This window comes from Sminthopsis crassicaudata, chromosome 2, assembly GCF_048593235.1.
Source record: "Sminthopsis crassicaudata isolate SCR6 chromosome 2, ASM4859323v1, whole genome shotgun sequence".
In the NCBI taxonomy this organism is placed as follows: domain Eukaryota; kingdom Metazoa; phylum Chordata; class Mammalia; order Dasyuromorphia; family Dasyuridae; genus Sminthopsis; species Sminthopsis crassicaudata.
In genome coordinates, this window is record NC_133618.1 from 166,865,925 (window position 1) to 166,884,361 (window position 18,437).

The 18,437-nt window shown below is 33.1% G+C and overlaps 1 protein-coding gene across 1 annotated transcript in view; it reads right to left on the bottom strand.

The window, feature by feature from the left end:
- SPTLC3 (serine palmitoyltransferase long chain base subunit 3) overlaps nt 1–18,437 on the bottom strand; it is a 185,327-nt gene that overhangs the window by 98,126 nt on the left and 68,764 nt on the right. Inside the window, exons 5-6 of the mRNA XM_074287852.1 lie at nt 15,444–15,568; nt 12,757–12,850 (exon numbers count right to left, since the gene is read on the bottom strand). Coding sequence (XP_074143953.1) covers nt 12,757–12,850; nt 15,444–15,568 — 219 coding nt within the window. The remainder of the gene's footprint in view (nt 1–12,756; nt 12,851–15,443; nt 15,569–18,437) is intronic.

The window sequence follows — 18,437 nt, forward strand, 5'->3', positions numbered from 1 at the left end:
AACTGCCCTTTCTGGCCCTGGCTGCACTTTGACTCAGCTTTGTCTCTTTGTCCCTTAAAATTACCAGTGATGGTATAGTTGAAATATTGTTTGCTCCCCAACTTCCAGGCTTTCACTCTCTCACTGTCATTCAGTAACTTTTCCTCCTTTGAGATTCATTTATTCTATCATTTATCTTCAATTTAAGATTCTGGCAGCTATTTATTTACCACTCCAGGATAGTCTTTTATTCAATGAGTTCAGTGCCTGGCTCATAATTTTTCTCTTCTTCCCAACTCTTGCTTTCATATACAAAGTGATGCTTCTCTAACAATCTTGATTTCCCAGTTGCTAAAATTTTCTCTTTTCCTATGACCTATTTGTCCACTGAACCTCAAAACACAGAGTTGGTTTTACTTTGTTATCACTCATAAGTGTTCATGAGCTCTGATATTCTTTTATCTGATCATGTCTATTGTCAAGTTTTCTTTCCCCGTGCCTTGAAAATCCTAACCCAATCCTTGGTCCTCATCAAGACCTCCAATCCCTTTACTCTGCACTTCCTTCCCATACCATCCTCCTTGTACTGGCTACAGGTTTTTTCCTTCCTCATTCTGACCTGATCTGTAAAATGAATTGGAGAAGGAAATTGCAATCTACTCCAGGTATTTTTGCCAAGAAAACTCATGAAAAATCAGATCTGACTGAAAAATATCTGAACATCAAAAACTTGAAAAGTGAAGCCTCTCAGAAATTTGGATATTTGGATATGTTCTCCATTTGGGAAGGAAAAGAAGAAAAAGGGAAAGGTAAATATTACACCTGATTTCAATTATATGAACTGGGTATTTAATTTGTTTTATCTTGAGAGTCAGCTTCAACAGTTTTCTGTGAGCTCTCTGTTGATTGGCCATTGGATTATTCTTCCCTCAATACCAGTTAGTTAAATCAGCCTCAAAAATAACGCTGGACTGATAGAAACCACAAGGACTGGAAGCATGACTTACCAGCTGAAGAGAATCTGGAGTTTCAACTGAAAAGATCGGTTCCCAGGGGAGGAAGAAAAAAGGCCAGCACAGACAGGGTGAGGTGCTAGCACACTGCGCCGATCAAGCTGGGGAGAACTCTGGGATCAGAGAAGCCACTGAGATAGAAGAATCTGGCACAGGCTGTTAGCTCTTCTCTGCTTATAAAACAGCATTCCAGAAGAGAAATCAAGCCACTTTAAAATATAAAGCCAGATACTAGAACCACCCCAATCTGGAAGTGACCTAACAGATCTCAGCAAGGCTGTGCAGCTGACTTCTGCTGTCTGGGTCTTCACCTTGGGATAGTTAAAAGCTTGAAAAGCGGGGACACAGCCCAAGGCAACATGTAATTCACATAGTGCCTGGCTTGGCTGGAGGCTGTGGAACTCAGCTGTGGAAGTCCCAGAGAAGCGGAACCTTTGAAATAGGGACTGCAATTTCTGGGCAGACACTTCCAGTATGAGTGCAGGGGCTTTTCACATCAGCTGCTGATATCCATGGACCATGGGACACATTGGCTGGGCTTTGTGTCACCTTTACTGTTCACTCTTAAACCTCAAGGAAGTCTCTAAGACACATAGTGGGGGCCTCCACTGCGCAACCCTCATAGCTCAGCCATACTAATCACCCCTGAGGCACTTCCAGGGAGGGGGAGGGGAACTCTCTCCCAGAGCTCTCTATTAGCTCAGGCACAGGAGCCACTGCATCCATCTGGTCTGGGAGGAAGCTGTTAAAGAAATAAATAAATAATTTCTTACCCCAGGAACTGACCCCAAAAGATTTTTTTAAATATGAGTAAAAAACTAAAAAGAACTATTGATTCCTTCTACACAGAGAAAGAGTGGGTATGCAACCCTGAGGAAGCTAATAGCAGAGAGTCAGCAGATAACAGCCTAAAAGGGAACAATACCTGCCCCCCATCACATAACTCTCTCCTAGAAGAAACTATTAAAAAGATTAAGAGAGTTTGAAGAAAAATGGGGAAAGGAAAGAGAAGCTATGATAGAGAATAACAACATTCTTAAATTTGAGTTGGAAAAAATAAAGACTTCACAGGAGATTCAGGGAAACAAAATTTGTGAATTATAAAAGGTTAAAAAATCACAGGAAAGTAGGATTTCTGAATTGGAAAAAGAAAATAATTCTTTAAAAAAATTAGGGAAATGGAAAAAAATTCAATAGAGCAAAATAATTCATTTAAAAACTCAATTGGGCATATACAAAAAGAACTAAAAAATGTGAATGAAGAAAATAACTCCTTAAAATTCAGGATGGAACAAATAGAAATGAATGATTCATTGAGAAACCAAGAATCAGTCAAACAAAACAAAAAAAAAATAAAAAGCTGGAGAATAACATCAAATACTTACTGGGAAAATCTATACACTTGGAAAATAGATCTAGGAGACATAATCTGAGGATCATTGGACTTGCCAAAAACTATGACCAAAAAAAGAGCCTAGATTCTATTTTATAGGAAATCATCAAAGAGAACTGGCCAGAGATAATAGAAACAGAAGGGAAAATAGGCGTCAAAAGAATTCATTGAACACCTTCTGAAAAAGACCCTAAAAAAAGAACTCCACGGAATATTGTGGCTAAGTTGAAGAATTACCACACAAAGGAAAGAATATTGCAAGCAGCTAGAAAAAAGCAATTCAAATATCAAGGTGCCACAATAAGGATCACTCAAGATCTGGCTGCCTCCACATTAAAAGATCGAAGGGCCTGGAACATGATATTCCAAAAGGCAAAAGATCAAGGATTGCAACCAAGAATAAACTACCCAGCTAAGTTTAGCATTTTCTTCCATGGAAGAAGATGGTCATTCAATGAAACAGAGGAGTTCCATTTGTTTCTAAGAAAAAACCCAGACTTAAACAAAAAATTTGATCTACATCCACAAGACTGAAGAGAAACAGAAAAAGGTAAACAGAACTCTTGAGAACTGTATCTCTGTTGTGGATATATAGAAAGTCCACATGGATAATTTGATTTTACTGATATAAAAAAAAGGGAGGAGTAGTAAAGGGAAGGGGGTAGTATCAGAAAAAGGGAAAGGAGTGATAAAAAGAGGGAAATTACATCCCAGGAAGAGGCATAGAAAATATACCATATCTGAGGGAATTTAGAGAGGGGGAGAAACATTGTATGTATCTTACTCTCATCAGAAGAGTCTCAAAGAGTAAATAATTGACATATTTGTTTTTTAGAGAATTCTCTCTCACATCATTAAAAGGGGGGAGAGGAAAAGGGAAAAGGAAAAGGGGAATAAGGGAAGGGATTTGGAAGGAGGGGGGAGAGATACTAAAAAAGGGAGGGCTGCGCGTCACAAGTGGGGTCTATAAATTAAATATTGGGGAAGGGGTTCAGGGGGGTCAAGGAAAAAAGCATAATCTGGGGATAATATGATGGCAGGAAATACAGAATTAGTAATTTTAACTGTAAGTGTGAATGGGATGAACTCTCCCATCAAACAGAGACGGAGAGCAGATTGGATCAAAAGTCAGAACCCTACAATATGTTGTTTACAGGAAACACACTTAAAGCAGGGAGATACATACAGAGTAAAGGTAAAAGGTTGGAACAGAGCTTATTATGCTTCAGGTAAATCCAAAAAAGCAGGGGTAGCTATTCTTATCTCAGATCAAGCAAAAGCAGAAGTTGATCTAGTTAAAAAAGATAAGGAAGGAAACTATATCCTGCTAAAAGATAGCATAAACAATGAAGCCATATCAATACTAAACATATATGCACCAAGTGGTATAGCATATAACTTTCTAAAGGAAAAGCTAAGAGAGTTGCAAGAAGAAATAGACAGTAAAACTATAATAGTGGGAGATCTCAACCTTGCACTCTTACTCAGATTTAGACAAATCAAACCACAAAACAAATAAGAAAGAAATTTAAAAAGTAAATAGAACATTAGAAAAACTAGGTATGATAGACCTTTGGAGAAAACTGAATGGCAATAGAAAGGAATATACTTTCTTTTCAGCAGTTCATGGATCCTATACAAAAATTGACCATATATTAGTACATAAAGATCTCAAAATTAAATGTAGGAAGGCAGAAATAATAAATGCCTTCTTCTCAGATCACAATGCAATAAAAGCTACATTAAGTAAGAAGTTATGGGTAAATAGACCAAAAAGTAATTGGAAACTGAATAATCTCATCTTAAAGAATGACTGGGTGAAACAGCAAATTATAGAAACAATTAATAATTTCACCCAAGATAATGACAATGATGAGACATAAATCTGTGGGATGCAGCTAAAGCGGTAATAAGGGGAAATTTTATATCTTTAGAGGCTTATTTGAAGAAAATAGAGAAAGAGAAGATTAACGAATTGGGCCTGCAACTTAAAAAGCTAGAAAAAGACCAAATTAAAACCCCCCAACCAAAAGTTAAACTTGAAATACAAAAATTAAAAGGTGAAATCAATAATATTGAAAGTAAAAAAACTATTGAATTAATAAATAAAACCAAGAGTTGGTTTTATGAAAAAGCCAATAAAATACATAAACCTTTGGTAAATCTCATCAGAAAAAGGAAAGAGGAAAATCAAATTGTTAGTCTTAAAAATGAAAAGGGGGATCTTTCCACCAATGAAGAGGAAATTACAGAAATAATGAGTTACTTTGCCCAACTTTATGCCAATAAATTTGATAACTTAAGTGAAATGGATGACTTTCTCCAAAAATATAGGCTTCCTAGAGGAGGAAGACAACAGAGGAGGAGATAAATTGCTTAAATAGTCCCATTTCAGAAAAAGAAATAGAACAAGCTATAAATCAACTCCCCAGGAAAAAATCCCCAGGACCAGATGGATTTACATGTGAATTCTACCAAATATTTAAAGAACAATTAGCCCCAATGTTATATAAACTATTTGAAAAAAAATAGGGGATGAAGGAGTCCTACCAAACTCCTTTTATGACACAGACATGTTACTGATTCCTAAACCAGGTAGATCAAAAACTGAGAAAGAAAATTATAGACCAATTTCCTTAATGAATATTGATGCTAAAATCTTAAATAAGATATTAGCAAAAAGACTTCAGAAAATCATCCCCAGGATAATACACTATGATCAAGTAGGATTTATACCAGTAATGCAGGGCTGGTTTAATATTAGGAAAACTATTAATATAATTGACCATATTAATAATCAAATTAATAAAAACCATATGATCGTTTCAATAGATGCAGAAAAAGCATTTGATAAAATCCAATATCCATTCCTACTAAAAATGCTTGAGAGTATAGGAATAAATGGACTATTCCTTAAAATAATAAGGAGCATATATTTAAAACCACCAGTAAATATCATATATAATGGCGATAAACTGGAACTTTTCCCTATAAGATCAGGAGTGAAACAAGGTTGCCCACTATCACCATTACTATTCAATATAGTACTAGAAACGCTAGCCTCGGCAATAAGAGCCGAGAAAGAGATTCAAGGAATTAGAGTAGGAAATGAGGAAATCAAACTATCACTCTTTGCAGATGACATGATGATATACTTAGAGAACCCCAAACACTCTGCTAAAAAGCTATTAGAAATAATTCAGAATTTTAGCAAAGTTGCAGGATATAAAATAAATCCACATAAATCCTCAGCATTTTTATATATCACCAACAAAATGCAACAGCAAGAGATACAAAAAGAAATTCCATTCCAAACAAATGTTGAGAGTATAAAATATTTCGGAATCCATCTACCAAAAATTATATGATCAAAATTACAAAACACTTGCCACAAAAATAAAGTCAGATTTAAATAATTGGAAAGACATTGAGTGCTCTTGGATAGGCCGAGCGAATATAATAAAGATGACAATACTCCCCAAACTAATCTATTTATTTAGTGCTATGCCAATCAGACTCCCAAGAAACTATTTTAATGACCTAGAAAAAATAACAACAAAATTCATATGGAAGAATAAAAGGTCGAGAATTGCAAGGGAACTAATGAAAAAAAAGTCAGATGTAGGCGGTCTAGGTGTACCTGATCTAAAGCTATATTATATAGCAGCAGTCACCAAAACCATTTGGTATTGGCTAAGAAATAGACCAGTCCAATAGTGGAACAGATTAGATACAAAGACAAAAAAGGGTACATTTATAGAAATATAGTCTTTGACAAACCCAAAGATACCACCATTAGTGATAAAAATTCATTATTTGGAAAAAAACTGTTGGGAAAAACTGGAAATTAGCATGGCAGAAATTAGATATGGATCCACACTTAACACCATATAACAAGATAAGATCAAAATGGGTCCATGATTTAGGCATAAAGAATGAGATCATAAATAGATTAGAGGAACAGAGAATAGTCTACCTCTCAGACCTGTGGAGGAGGAAGGAATTTATGACCAGAGGAGAACTAGAGATCATTATTGATCACAAAATAGAAGATTTTGATTACATCAAACTAAAAAGTTTCTTTACAAACAATACTAATGCAAACAAGATTAGAAGGGAAGTAACAAATTGAGAAAATATTTTTAAAGTTAAAGGTTCTGATAAAGGTCTCATTTCCAAAATATATAGAAAACTGACCCTAATTTATAAGAAATCAAACCATTCTCCAATTGATAAATGGTCAAAGGATATGAACAGACAATTCTCAGATGATGAAATTGAAATTATATCCACTCATATGAAAGAGTGTTCCAAATCACTACTGATCAGAGAAATGCAAATCAAGACAACTCTGAGATACCACTACACACCTGTCAGATTGGCTAAGATGACAGGAACAAATAACGATGAATGTTGGAGGGGATGTGCGAAAACTGGGACACTAATACATTGTTGGTGGAGTTGTGAAAGAATCCAACCATTCTGGAGAACAATTTGGAACTATGCCCAAAAAGTTATCAAACTGTGCATACCCCTTTGATCCAGCATTGCTGCTATTGGGCTTATAACCCAAAGAAATACTGAGGAGGGGAAAGGGACCTGTATGTGCCAAAATGTTTGTGGCAGCTCTTTTTGTAGTGTCTAGAAACTGGAAGATGAATGGATGTCCATCAATTGGAGAATGGTTGGGTAAATTATGGTATATGAAGGTTATGGAATATTATTGCTCTGTAAGAAATGACCAGCAGGAGGAATACAGAGAGAGACTTGGAGAGACTTACATCAACTGATGCTGAGTGAAATGAACCCAACCCACTATACACTTCAATGTTGTATGAAGATGTATTCTGATGGAAGTGGATGTCTTCAACATAAAGAAGATCCAACTCACTTCCAGTTGATCAATGATGGACAGAAACAACTACACCCAGAGAAGGAACACTGGGAAATGAATGTAAATCGTTAGCACTAGTGTCTATCTACCCAGATTACTTATACCTTCAGAATCTAATACTTAATGTGCAACAAGAAAATGGTATTTACACACATATATTGTATCTAGGTTATATTTTAACACATGTAAAATGTATGAGATTGCCTGTCATCAAGGGAAAGGAGTAGAGGGAGGGAAGGGATAATTTGGAAAAATGAATACAAGGGATAATGTTATAAAAAAATTACTCATGCATATATACTGTCAAAAAATTATAAATAAAATTTAAAAAGAAAAAAAGAGAAAAAAGAAAGAGTACTATAGGAGAGAACACTAGTAAATGTTTGTGAAAATAAAAATAATAATAAATTAAAATAATATTTAAATTAAACCATTTTGGAGGGGGAAGAGGTGATTACATAATATGTCATAAACATTTATTTATTATTTAAAATGAAAAAAAAGAAATAACAAAACAAAATATAAAGAATGAAAAAAAATTAGAACAGAATTGAAACATTTTATAAGAAAAACAGATTTGGAGAACAGATCAAGAAGAGAAAATATAATAATAATAGGACTACCTGAAAGCCCTGACACAACAATGCAAGAAAATTATCCTAGAGTGATAGAACATGAAAGGAAAGTAGAAATAGAAAAAAATCCACCAATCACTACATTAAAGATATCCTTTGTGAAAAACACATAGAAATATTATTACCAAATTAAAAAAAAAACCCAGATAAGAAAGAAAAAAATTGCAAACAAGGCAAAAAAAAAAAAAAAACCCAATACAAATATGCTAGAGCTACAGTTAGAATTATGTATGACTTATTAACAGTCACAATAAAGGACCTCAGATCCTGAAATCATATATTCCAGCAATCAAAAGAACTAGGCCTATGGCCAAAAATATCGTATCCAGCAAAATTATGAATAATATTGAATGAAAAAAAAGAACATTCAATGAATTTGCAAATTTTGTAGACTTTCTCTTAACCAAACCTGAACTTAATAGAAAAGAGCCAATATCAAAGATTAATTTTGAGGAACTTAACATGATCAAATTGCTTATGTTTTTTACATGGAAATATGTTTAAGATTGACATCAGTAATTAGGTAGCTCGAAAGAAAGTTTGGGGCAGAGTTGAATATAGCAAAGATGAATACTCATGAATATAAATTCTATTATTATATGCTTTCTTGAAATGGAAATTTATTGTTATTTATTTTGAATCCTTTATTCTGCTGGGTATATGACAACATTCTATTTTGTCTTTTTTAAAAAAAAATTCCTTTTCTGTCTTTCTTTTTTCTATTCTGTTTTTTTTTCTTATTTTTTACTTAGTGCAATAAATTAATTTAAAAAAATATGATAGGGGAAGTTTTTAACCCATAATGAGAGTTTCCAGGTGTGTATTTTATTTTTATTTGAATATTAACCCCCAAAGTCTCACACCCCAAACACACACACACAAACTCTTTGTTTTTATTCTGTTACCACAAAGAGTATTCCTCTTGTAAGGAGGATGAATTAGATGACCTCTTTGAGTTATACAAGTCAGAGATGGAAAATTTCCATGTCTTCACAAGGGTTACATACTACAATCAAGGTTGGTTTCTGGTCAGTTTCATATCTGGATCTTAGGCACTGGTTACACAAAGCTTCAATGTTTGAGTTAGAGAGCCCTAGTAATTTAGATTACAGTTTATATTTCTTACTCCTTATGGGATTCTACAGTTGCAACAAGCCACATTTTAACATCTGCAAGGGATTTTTAATAATAATGTTTATTAAAGTACTTGTACCAGTATTATGTTAATCCTCATGACACCTTGAGAAGGATGATTATCTTAGAATTGTTCCAGGAACAAATACAAAGAAGTTTAAAAGCTTAAATGTTGGTTTCTTGTGGCTAATGAAAATAAAAAATAAGATGTGGAAACTAAAAACAAGGAATAATAACTAATGCTAGAGGTTATGTATAGAGTGCTGTTGTAAATTGCTGGTATGAAGTTAAACAACATAAAACTGAAGTCAGTTCTGTCATTAGAAAACCTATAGTACCATTGCACAAAGCACAGTGAATTTCTTTTTCAAATGTTAGGATAAGATCCAATTGCAGAAGATAATTTAATCTATTTATAGATGGTGAATTCCATCAATAGTTAGATATATTTTATAAAATATATTCCTGCAAATGGTTCATAGCATTCCCACTTCTTTTATGAGTTTGAACCATCTGACTCAATTAAGTACACTGAAGATTTCAAATGTCTGCTGAAAACTTTAGGTTTCCATAAGGTACCATGTACTTTTAAAGTTCTGATACATTATGTGGTTCATCCTCAAATATTCTCAAAATACATTATGATATCAGTCTAAATCATTAGCCAAATGAAAGCCCTGAAACAGCTTCTATGCAAAAAAGACAAAGAAACCTATATATTCCCAATAAAAATAATAATTAGAGTTTATGTGACTTTGTTTAAAGAATGCTTTACAAATATTATATCTTTGATCCTTATAACACCTTGCAAATTCAGTGTACTTATTTTATAGATTGGAAAACTTAGGTAGCCTAAGGTTAGGTGATTTGCCAAGGTCACACAGCTAATATATGTCTGAGGTTGGATTTGAATTTAGGTTTTCCTCATTCCAGGTTCAGAACTCTAACTACTATGCCAAGTAACTGCTTCCGGTAGAATGAGGTAGCTTAAAGTATAAAATGGCTTCCTCAAGATTAGAATCTGTCTTTTATCATTCTACTAAATTATGGAGTATTGTAATGTTCTTTGGTTCTCATTGGCATATTCTTTTATCTCCTTGCTATTGATGACCTCTTTTATCCTATCTCTGAAGTTTTCATGTAGTACTTATTGCCTACACTCCTCATTTGCTATTCTGCATATGCTATATGCATATGTCCTGTCTTTTTTGAGAGCTTAGAATGTATCTTATCACAGTGTTTTTTGCTCTTATGCCAAAAGTTGTAACCTATAATAAATATAAATTGTTGATGATGCTGATGGCTATAAATCCAGATTTGAATAGAAAGATGGATTTGACTGATTCTAATTCATGAAATTTCATAGTATATGGAGGGATCTTAAATGTGGCCTTTTATCACAAATATTTTCCTTTAAACACTGATATCTTCCTGATTATACTAAGTGTGGGTATCAACATAGATCAGTATGATCATAGAAGAAACAAAATTTCAGGCAATTCCTAAAATAATGGAAAAATGCATTTTAAGTATTAGCAGGCTGCTGGGTATTACCAGTGATTGCAGAAGAATATAAAAAACATCAGATACATATAGAAGGAACAGGAATGTAATTAGAGTGAGGATTTTGCAGGTAGATGGTCTGAGTACTACAAAGGAATATCACTGAAATATTAAGAGAATTAGAAGAAAATTTTGAGGGCATCAGATACATCCTCTGTGGAAGAACTGTGTAAAATATGGATGGGAATCACCTAGGATAAGAAGGTATAAGTGAATTCCATTCTGCATTGGTAAAGGGAATTCTATAATTTCATAAAATGATAATGGATTCATTAGATATTGATGACGATAAACTTTCTACTTACAAAATATGGTAGAAATGAAATCTTTTTTTTTGGGGGGGGCAACAATCTACAAACTACTTCAGTTGATAAAACTAAACAATGAATTGAACATAAGTGTTTAAGATAATTTTTTTTTTTTGTCGATGGCAATTGAATTCCTTCATGGATCATATTTGTGGGCTGTTGTTACCTCTGTTGGATTATTGTGAGTACTGAGAGTTTATTGATGTTAATATTTCATTGTCTTAAAATATGTAAAATTTCCGGGTAAAAAGGTCAATAGGGGTTTTCCCCCCCACTGTGGTTATATATGCATTTAATGTTAATAGCTAATATTTACTTAGAATAGTAAGGCTTGAAAAGCACATTATACATACTCATTTCATTTTCTTAACAGTCCAGTGAAGTAAATGCTATTATTGTCCTCAGTTTATGGATGATAAACTTGAGGCAAGATACAAGTTGTTACTTTCCTGACATACAGCTAATAAGAAAGAACTTTTTGACTCATAGTGTATCCTCTATCTACTGTGGCGGCTTCTTGGTATTGGGCAGTTATGGGGCAACTTTTACAAAAGAAATTGATTTGGTTATGAACCAAACTGACTTTCTATTTAGGCAACAATCTTTCACTTAATTCATAATGACCAAGGATTTATTGACATATGTACTTTCAGTCTTATAAAAATATTATTTATTGTCTTTTTGACACCTGACTTAAGAAAAGTTTTGAGCTTTTTTCCCTTAATTTTTTAATTTTTTAATCACCTGTAAACTCTCTTGAGTTGCTTTTCATGGCAGTGGAGTTAGAAAGAGGCCAAGAAAGTTAGAGGACAGAAAAGGATGAAGGAAGAAGAAGAAAAGGAGAGAACAGAGAGGGAAATTCAGAAGTATGTATTGGTTAGAAATGTAATTAGGACTGGATACATGTGGAAAATATTAATATTTCATAGAATCTCATTTGAGACAAATCTCAGAGCTCATTTGTTGAACTATAATTTATACATAAGGAATCCAAGACTCAGAGAGATGAAGCCTGATCAGATAGGTTAGGGATAGAACTAGGACAAAAAGCTGAGATGCTTAACTCCTACTATAATACTGTTTCTGCTACATACATTCCCCACTTACAACAATCCAAAGAAGAAACAGGACTCTATCACATTATAAGCAGTATACTCTTAGCCTAAATCTGTTCATTTAAATATATGTATATTGAGATGCACATATACATACAGATATATATATATATATGTATATATTCTTTTTTTTTTTTCCTGAGGCAATTGGAGTTAAGTGACTTTGTCCAGGGTCACACAGCTAGGAAGTGTCTGAGGCCAGATTTAAACTCAGGACCTCCTGATTTTAGGGCTCGTGCGCTATCCACTGAACCACCTAGCTATCCCAGATGTATATAATCTTAGAAGTATATGACAAGTAAGAAAATATTTTCCTTCGTATTGTATCATAAAAATTTAACAAACATCAAAATTTTCTAATTCCTAATAAGAATTCAGGAAAATTCATAGCACTGGACAATTAAAATGTGGTCTTAAGAGAAATTGATTATTCCTTCAGCACATTGCCACAAGATGACTGATTACAACAACTGTGATACTTATTTATGTAACGTGTGTGTCTGGAAGCTTAAGGTACTTCAGCCTTGAGGTTACTATGGAGCCACAAGGCAGTTGTAGTAGCTGAAGTTTCAGATTCACAGCCAGTAACTACTCAATTTTTTCAGTCTATTTTTGGCAGGAATTTAAAAAATAAAAAATTTCATGAGGCTAAACAAAATTCTGTGTTCAAAGGACATGCCTATTGTCCATACTTTAGTTTGCATGATTCCTTTTGTACTTACTGTTGTGTTTGTAAGTCCATATTGTTGCTCTTGAAAGTCTGGCTCCAAGAACAATAGAGGCATGATTTAATTCATCACTTAAAATCAGACAACCCTGTGAAGAAAGGGAAAAACAATTACATGATCAACATGATATTACAAAGCAAGATCAAGATAAAGAAATATATTTGGAAGAAGCTTTGGAAGCCCATCTACTCCAATCCATGTTTGAACAAGAGTCCTCTATCATTCATTCATCTTTTGCTTGAATACCTTCAGTGAGGGAAAAACATTATTGACAAGGCAGCTAAATCCATTAACTCATAGACTTTAACTCATAAATTTGAAAGAACCATTAAAATCTTTTAGGGTCAGCTTTCTCATTTTGTTGATAGGAAACCAAGGCCCAGAAGGGGTTAAGTTACTTGCTCTGGGACGATACACTTACTGGTACTGGAACATTGGCTTTGTAAAGTCCAGTAAGACTGCATCAGGGCTCAAGTCATTACATCATTATAAAGACCACCAATTCACTTGAATGTCTTTGTGGGTAAGACTTTGAGTACAGATAATCTTAAAATAAGCTGATTTACCTAGACAATATTTCAAGTACATGAATGACTGTTGTGACACATTTTAGTATTCTTCTGATTTATGTTGTAAAGGCAATAGTGATGACCTCAGTAAGCAGTACCTTTAAGCTGCAACATGAAGAATTAAACAGATTTAGAAAGAGCTATTTCAAATTACATTAAATTATCTAAGAAGGTTGTAATGTCCTTTTCTCTAGAGATTTTAAACATTAAGCTAGATTCTCTGGAATGTTTTAAGGGGAAGACTATGCCTTTAGATAATGGGAAGAATCCTTTCAAGAGAGCTTTTAAATGTTATAATTCTATGATTATTAATAATATGAAAACCCAGTGCAGCTTTAGTGAAAGTTATGTATACTTTTGTCTTCTTGTTATTTTGCACAGAAATTGGGAAAAATTGAAACTCATCTTCTGAGTTAACCCCTTTGTCTTTCTTTACCAAGAATAGTTGGTATTTGCCCAAAATATTTGGCAAGAATATCTTGAGGAGTTCTATCTTTTCCAGAATTTCCTTTGTCCATGCTTCTGGGTATGTTCATTTAGTAATAGAGTATTTTAGAAAGCTTTCTCCCCTCATGATCTACTTAATGTATGTTACTCTGAATCATATAACAATAAAACTTCATTTTGTGAAGTCTTTACCACGGCCAAATTAGGATATGGTAGTTGCTGAGATGCATGCACATGCTTTTTTGATAGCAGAAAATTTTGCTTTCTGCATCATGGTATTTATTTTGTGATGTCCATTTTCTTCTTTTGCCTTAAAGTGAAGCCGTAAAGTCTTCAGTGGACAGGAACATAGGAAGTACATTTTATAAGCCTTTTCTAGGGCTCACAGATACCTTGCCCAGTTCTGATCTCAAATATATTCTTAACTCTTGCAGAGTATTCTTGGGAATTTATCAGTCTTAACACACTTAATAGATAAATGTTTTTAAGATAAAGTATCATTTTCTGGTGAAGCATTAGAATATGGCAAAGCTTTGTCAGTCTATCCCCAATTAAGAGGGATGGGCCAATTTTCTGGCTAAAGTTAATATTTGTAGATGACTGCTCACAAAATATTTTTTAAGATTAACATTTATTTTTCAAACCAATAAGCATTTATTTAATTGCTATTTTACTTCCTCCATTGAGAAAGGAAAAAAAATAAAACCTCTGTGATAAATATACAAAGTAAAGCAAAATAAATTTTCACAGTAATCATGTCTAAAAATGTATTGCTCTAAATGTGAAAATATGTTTAGAAGAAGTGTACGTGTTTAACCTATTTTGAATTACTTGCTGTCTAGGAGAGGGAGAAAAATTTGGAACACAAGATTTTGCAAGGGTGAATGTAGAAAAGTATTTTTTGCATTTATTTTGAAAATAAAAAAGCTATTATTAAAATTTTTAAAAATATCATAAGGAAAAGGTGCTCTAAGTTGAGAACTAGTTTTATTACCACAGATATTTGCTATGTAAAATAACTGGATATTGGATGAAGAACAGTTCTGTCATATTTTGCTATTACAATAATATATTTTTATATAAAAAAACAAAAACAAAAATGACTCTCTCATTTGTCATATAGAGTATCACCTCTCTATTATTGTCCTTTAAAATTGTGATTAATCATTGCACTGATCCAATTCTTACATCTTTCAGAATTGATGTTTTTTTAAACAATTTTTAAAAATTCTATAAATTATTCTCCTGTTTCTCTTCACTTCACCTTGTAACAGCTCATATAAGTCTTGGTTTCTTAGAAATCATCCCTTTTATTAAGTAAGTAATTTTTCATTAAATTCATCTGCTATATTTTATGCTACTCCCAAATTATTTGCCACTAATTTTCAAAGTCTTTTGTTTAACCAGACAGTTTATGCCATTATTTAGAGGCATGGAAGATTGAATAAAATTTAACATATTTATTTATTGCTTATTTATCACCAGATAGAAGACAAGTTTTGTACTCTGGTAATTTGGAACCAAAAGTTATTTTGAAGACCAGCTATATTTACTAAAGGATTAAATGGGCCAATTATTCTCACAGGATGGAAATCATATTAGTATAGCTAAAAGTAGTAAAAGCTATACTTCTTCAAAATAATAATGCACCATATTCATTCTTACTTTTCCAACCAATGCTGGAATATTCATTGAGTTGGTAGCAAAGCCCATTCCAAACACCATAGCAGCTTCTACTCCCAAAAACTGGGCTACCAGATTCTCCAATTCTTCATGTTTATCAATATTACCTAAGGAAGAAGAATAAAAAATGTTATTTTTTCACTTGAAAGAACATAATTTTAATGATCTATTCCTAGAAACAACATATATGTATTAAAAGACATTAGGATTTCTCCATATCTGACTAATAGGTTTGTAGTGTACATTTTGGATTCCAAAAACCAGTACATTATGCTTCTAAATCCTATAATATAGCTGCCTTATGGTTTACTTTGAGATAACTGAGAATTATTTATCATTGTCTCCTATTATTTTGCTCTATCTTAAAATTTTGATTTTGTGTCCAAAAGGGTGAAATAATACTATATAATAGGCAAGAAGATATAGAAGATACAAAATATTGTATTTTTATTTATTTATATAAGTATTTTATGAATAAATATTATCTAGAACATAGAGTGACAAAGTAGGTTAAATACTACTGTTAATATATTTTTGTGTTATGATAAACTATTTTCAACTTGGAAGGCTAGTTTTAGTGGAATACATCAAGAATTTGTGCTTGATTATTTGTTGTTTGATATATTTTACCAATAATTGGATAAAGGTAAATATGATATGTTTATATAATATGCAAATGATACAAATTAGGAGAGAGAACTAATACTTAATACACTGGATGACAAAGTCAGTGTTCAAAAAAATCTTGATAAGGTTAGTGGGGTAGAAGAGGCACATCATGGGGGAAGGAGCAGAATCAGAAAAGATCTTCTGTAGATGCTAAAACTGGACATGAACTTTGAAGGGAGCTAGCAATTTCATGATGCCGAGGTGAGGAGGGAATGCATTCTAAGTATGGAGGACAGTCTGTAAAATGGCAAAAAATACTTGGATGCAAATCTTTAAACTGAAATTAGAAAAACTGATAGATCATAGAAATCTAATTGGGAAAAGACCTTGGTGGACACTTAGTCCAACATATAACTAAAAAAGAATGCCCTCTATAACATACTAATAAAGGATTATTCAACTTTTCTTTGAATAGTAAAGAGAACCCACCACTTCTGAAGGCAGTCCTTTTCATTTGGTGGCAACTCTGATTGTTAGGATGTTTCCATGAAATCAAACCTAAATTCTATCTTTATAGTTTCCATTCACTGAAATAGAACAAATCTGAGCTTTTTGGTATGACAGCTCTTCAGTTTCTTGAAAATAGCCATCAACTTCCCAAATGTGTTTCTTCTTAAGGTTAAACATAAGATGATTAACTCATAGATTTAAGTATTAGAAATAGCCTCAAAGATCATATTTCTCAGTTCCTTCATTCCCCATATATCATTAACTTAAGCTATTTCAAAAAAGCATGTTGAAGTCCTCTAGGTGCATTCTAGCTTATCACATCCTTCCTTAAATATTACATGCACATCTCTTAGATTGGCTAAGATAACAGGAAAAGATAATGGCAAATATTGTAGAGGATATGGGAAAACTGGGATCTTAATACATTGTTGGTGGAGTTGTGAATTGATCCAATCATTCTGGAGAGCAATTTGGAACTATGCACAAAGAGTTATCAAACTGTGCATCCCCTTTGATTCAGGAGTGTCTCTACTGGGCCTATATCCCACAGAGATCATAAAAAAGGGAAAAGGACCCACATGTCAAAAAAGGTTTGTGGCAGCCCTTTTATTGTAGTGGCAAGGAGCTGGAAATTAAGACCATTAGTTGGAGAATGGCTGAATAAATTATAGTATATGAAGTAATGGAATATTATTGTTCTATAAGAAATGATCAGTAGAATTATTTCAGAGAGGCTTGGGGAGACTTACACGAACTGATGCTAAATGAAGTGAGTAAAACCAAGAGAACATTGTACACAGCAACAAGAAGATTATGTGATGATCATTTCTGATGGACATGGCTCTTTGAGGTGATTCAGGCCAATTTGAATAGATGTAATAGAGAGAGTCATTTGCATCCAGAGAGAGAACTCTGGGGACTGAATATGGATCATAACGTAGTATTTTTACCCTTTTTTCTGATGTTTTCTTACTTTTGTTTTCTTTCTATTTTTTCCTTTTTGATACAGTTTTTCTTGTGCAGATGATAAATGTGGAAATATGTAGGGGAGAATTGCACATATTTGACATATATTGAATTATTTGCTGTCAATGGGATGGGGTGGGGGGAAAGGAGGGAGAAAAAATTGTAGCATAACGTTTTGCAAGGATGAAGTTTGAAAACTATCTGCATATATTTTGAAAGTAAAAAAGATATTATTAAAAATATTGTGCACAATAGGACATTATAGAATCTTTATTTATAAATTTCTCTTAATAGTGATCAATGAGAATAAAACATAAAAATCTTCCCAAAGGTGAAAAATATTCTAACAATTGAAGTCATATGCCTTGGTACCGGTGCCACACTTGAGTAATAGAAATTTCTTATCTCAGAAGTTTATTTCTTGTGGCATGGCACAATATACTTATGCTTTACTTTACTATAAATGCAGATATGACAATGCTACTACAAAACCACACCATGCTTCCAGGGTTATTATGGAGAGCAAAGGCTTTGAAAGAAAGGAAAATGCAAGAGGATTAAACACATCTTGAAAAAGTAAAAAATAATCCCTTCATCACTGTTAACAAGATGTCATCAGAATTGGAGGTTGCACTGTAATATTTAGAGGATGTTTTAAGACATGCAAAATAGAGAAGTGAAATTTCTGATTTTTTGAAGGATAAGTCCTTGATCTGTAATTTCATTGGTATTGGAAATTCTTGTGTAAGAAAACTCCCTCTACCAATTCAGGTAAATGCTTTGCCACTTTAATTTTAGGATTATTTAGAGCACTAAAAGGTTAAGTATTTTGGTCAGGATCATACAGCCAATATGTGTCAGATGGAGGACTTGAACCCAAGTCTTCATGGC